General features: G+C 58.8%; 1 protein-coding gene across 4 annotated transcripts in view; it reads left to right on the top strand.

Annotated features, from left to right (window-relative positions):
* The window catches only part of PPFIA1 (PTPRF interacting protein alpha 1), a 79,445-nt gene that overhangs the window by 73,275 nt on the left and 2,996 nt on the right, over positions 1-3,174 (top strand). For all 4 annotated transcript variants that reach the window (XM_029956776.1, XM_029956775.1, XM_029956774.1 and 1 more), the window contains 2 exons: positions 95-163; positions 1,550-1,715. In XM_029956776.1, coding sequence (XP_029812636.1) covers positions 95-163; positions 1,550-1,715 — 235 coding nt within the window. The remainder of the gene's footprint in view (positions 1-94; positions 164-1,549; positions 1,716-3,174) is intronic.

The following is a 3,174-nucleotide window of genomic DNA, read 5'->3' as shown; positions in this document are numbered from 1 at the left end:
TTTGTTTTGTTTTCTTTCTTAAGCCTTGGTTTAAAAACAATTGCTAGCATCATTTAGACTGACCTAACTTTTGGGTGTTGGTTTACGATTTCAGGCTCGGGCCGTCTTGGAAAGGGAGTTTAACAACCTTTTGGTCATGGGGACCGACAGAAGGTTCGATGAAGTAAGTGTTCAGCCCAACGGTATCCCAATTTGCATTAACTGTAAACTAGTACATTTGGGGGCTCCCGCCTGGCTCCGTGGGGGGGCCATGCGACTCCTAATCTCGGGCTGTGAGTGCCAGCCCCGTGCTGGGGGTAGAGGTTACTTAAAAGTAAAATCTTTTAAAATAAAAATAAATGTAGCCTGTCTGTAGGAGCCGTGTACCAGGTAACTCTTCCAAATGTGGAGGTAATTTTACTTTACAAGTTAAGCTTTGCTCTTCCTTTATTAACATGGGCTGCTGGGGGCCCTGGTGGTTGGGTCGGTGAGGCGTCTGACGCCGCTTTCCGCTCCGGCCGCGGCCCCGCCCGCCGGGCGCTCTGCTCGGAGCCCCGCCCCGCCGCCCCTCCCCCGCTCGCGCTGTTTCTCTGTCAAAACCACTGTAACAAACAAAACAAACCCCAAATAAATTGTTGAGAAACCAATATTTTCACAGTAATTGGGGGTGTGGCTTTTCTAATTTTTGCCGTTTAGCTTTGGATACCCCTCAGGATACTGTTCACATCCTAGCACATTGGCTGCAGCCTGGGGACCGAGTCTGTAAGCTGTGTTTCGTGGGTCGCTGGCTATGTCACTGCAGTGCAGGCCCTGCGCTCTGGGGGAATGCTCAGTGGTTTCTTTAAAAACACATGAAATGTGAGGCGCCTGGGGGCTCAGTCGGTTGAGCGTCCAGCTTCAGCTCAGGTCATGATCTCACGGTTCGTGGGATCGAGCCCCGCGTTGGGCTCTGTGCCGACAGCTCAGAGCCTGGAGCTGCTTCGGATTCTGTGTCTCCCGCTCTCTCTGCCCCTCTCCTTCTCACGCTCAGTCTCTCTGTATCTCAAAAATAAATATAGATGAAAAAAAACAAAAACAAAAACTTAAAAATACATGAACTGTTACTTTCTCCTTACGCAAAACCGGGACTGATTTGCCCCCCACACCCCTGCTTACGACTGTCTTTGTGGCCATGAGGACACTTGTGTGTGATGAGAACAGGCCTCGTGCAAGGGCGCTGTGGGCCTGTCCCAACGTGCGGCACTGTCCGAAGCGTGACGACTGTTGTGAAATCAAAAATGTCGGATCTTATGTAGCAGGAAGGTGGTTTCAGGTAGACAGAGGAGCAGGCCCACGACCGCCCCCGACATGTGTGCCCCTCAGGGTCCCCGCACAGGTGTCCCCTGCCTCTCTTCACCCCCCCGGGCTCCCGTCCGGCCAGGGGGCCCAACGGCCGTCAGGAATGGGGGTAGATAAATACGTGTAAACAAAACTGCGGAGAAGAGGTCCTTTTTAAAGGGCCGGTAACTTTACTGTAGATTTTTGTGGGTTTTTTACGGTCAGTCTTACTTTCTGTCCTTTAATTTCCCAGGATGAAGATAAGAGCTTTAGGAGGGCGCCGTCTTGGAGAAAAAAGTTTAGACCAAAGGATGTTCGTGGCTTAGCTGCTGGGTCAGCAGAGACTCTCCCCGCAAACTTCCGGGTCACTTCTTCCCTGTCCTCGCCCTCTGTGCAGCCAAAGAAGATGCAGCTGGACGGTACGTGACGGGCCGCGCTGCCCCGGTGCCTTGGCGGCGGCTCTCTGGCCGGGACGTAGCAGTGGTGCAGAATGGCCGACTTACTCTGACGCGGCCTCGGGTGCCGTGGCGTGCCGGGGCTCACGTGTTCTGAGCTTAAGCCTAACATCTGCTTGTCAGACTTTAACCCTGATGCAGATTTACTCCAACCTTCCCGTCTGCTTGACTATTAGCAGGTTCTTCCAACTAATAAAGCTCGGCATCGTGGGCGTCCTCCGAGCGCTGCACCAGCACCCCCATGTGCAAAGCCCGACGTGGTGGGCGGCGCTGGGGCGCTCTTCTGCGGGACGGCGGGGGCTTTGCAGCCGCGTGCCCCGGCCCCAGGACTGCCCCCAGGCTGCCGCCCACCCTCCCACCTGCGTCCCTGGGCTACTTGTCCGCGTACCTACACGTTGTGAGAGGCCGGAGGGAAGGGGCAGGGCGAGCCTGGGCTGACCCGACAGCGCGCGGCCCGGCGCAGGGACACACCTGCTGCGTGGCCGTCACGCCAGGTCAGGCCCGCGATCAGCCCTTGAGCGTCCCTCTGCTTCGCGGCCACCGCTGGTGACGACTGAGTGGCCTGCAGAGGGGCCTCTCGGCTCTGGTCGTGTCCCACGCAGTGACAGGATCGGGGTCCCGCTCTGCCACTCGTGAGGTGCGTGGCCGTGGGCTGTGTGCCTCAGTGTCCCCGTCTGGAGCGTGGTGGCCACGCTGGCGTCTTCCTCATTGATTGGCTGTGACGGCTCAGCGGGCCCCTCACGGGAAGCTCTCGGACAGGGTCTGGCGTGTCCCTCGGGCCCCTGCCGCCGCGGGCCTGTCACAGACGGCGCGCTCGCCCTCCAGGGGACTGTGGGAAGGACGTCCGGTGCGGTCGTCACAGCTTCCCCCCCCCGCACTGACTGTCCCTGCGTCTGTGAGGTTCGCGGGCGCTCGCCTCTGTACAGACCAGGGGACGGTGATCATGTGCGGCCTTTACGCAGCTTTGCTGACAGGGCAGCGTTGCTGCTTTAAAAGCCTGCATCTCTTTGCCAGACTTGCGTAATGTGCGCAGTGAGGGGAAAACCCAACTTTTTAAAACAGCATTTCCCTCGCGGAGCCCGTGGGTCATTGCTACAAGTGCTCGCTGCCCGCGGCTCGCTGGCTGGCGGCGCCCATGCCCTCCGAGCCCGCGCCCCTGGCCGTCTTCACGAGTCGGGTTTCCGGGTGGAGCGCTAACGGCGGTGTTCGGTTAGAGGTCAGGTGATCAAGCGGAAGTCTGGAAAAAGGCGCAGGGAGCACCTCACGTGTTGGGGGGCTCCGCACCCTCGTGTGGTGAGTGAGGCATCAAGGCGGCTCTGGGGGCATCGGCGCCGCTTCTTAAAGAAGAGCGAGACCGCGGGGCCGCCCGGGGGCCGCGACGGGGCCGCGCACGTCGCTGAGAGGCGGGAAGACGCGCCGAGAC

Source organism: Suricata suricatta, chromosome 11 (assembly GCF_006229205.1).
Source record: "Suricata suricatta isolate VVHF042 chromosome 11, meerkat_22Aug2017_6uvM2_HiC, whole genome shotgun sequence".
Lineage (NCBI taxonomy): Eukaryota > Metazoa > Chordata > Mammalia > Carnivora > Herpestidae > Suricata > Suricata suricatta.
The sequence above is the reverse complement of the archived record's forward strand: the minus strand, read 5'-3'. Positions and strand labels throughout refer to the sequence as shown.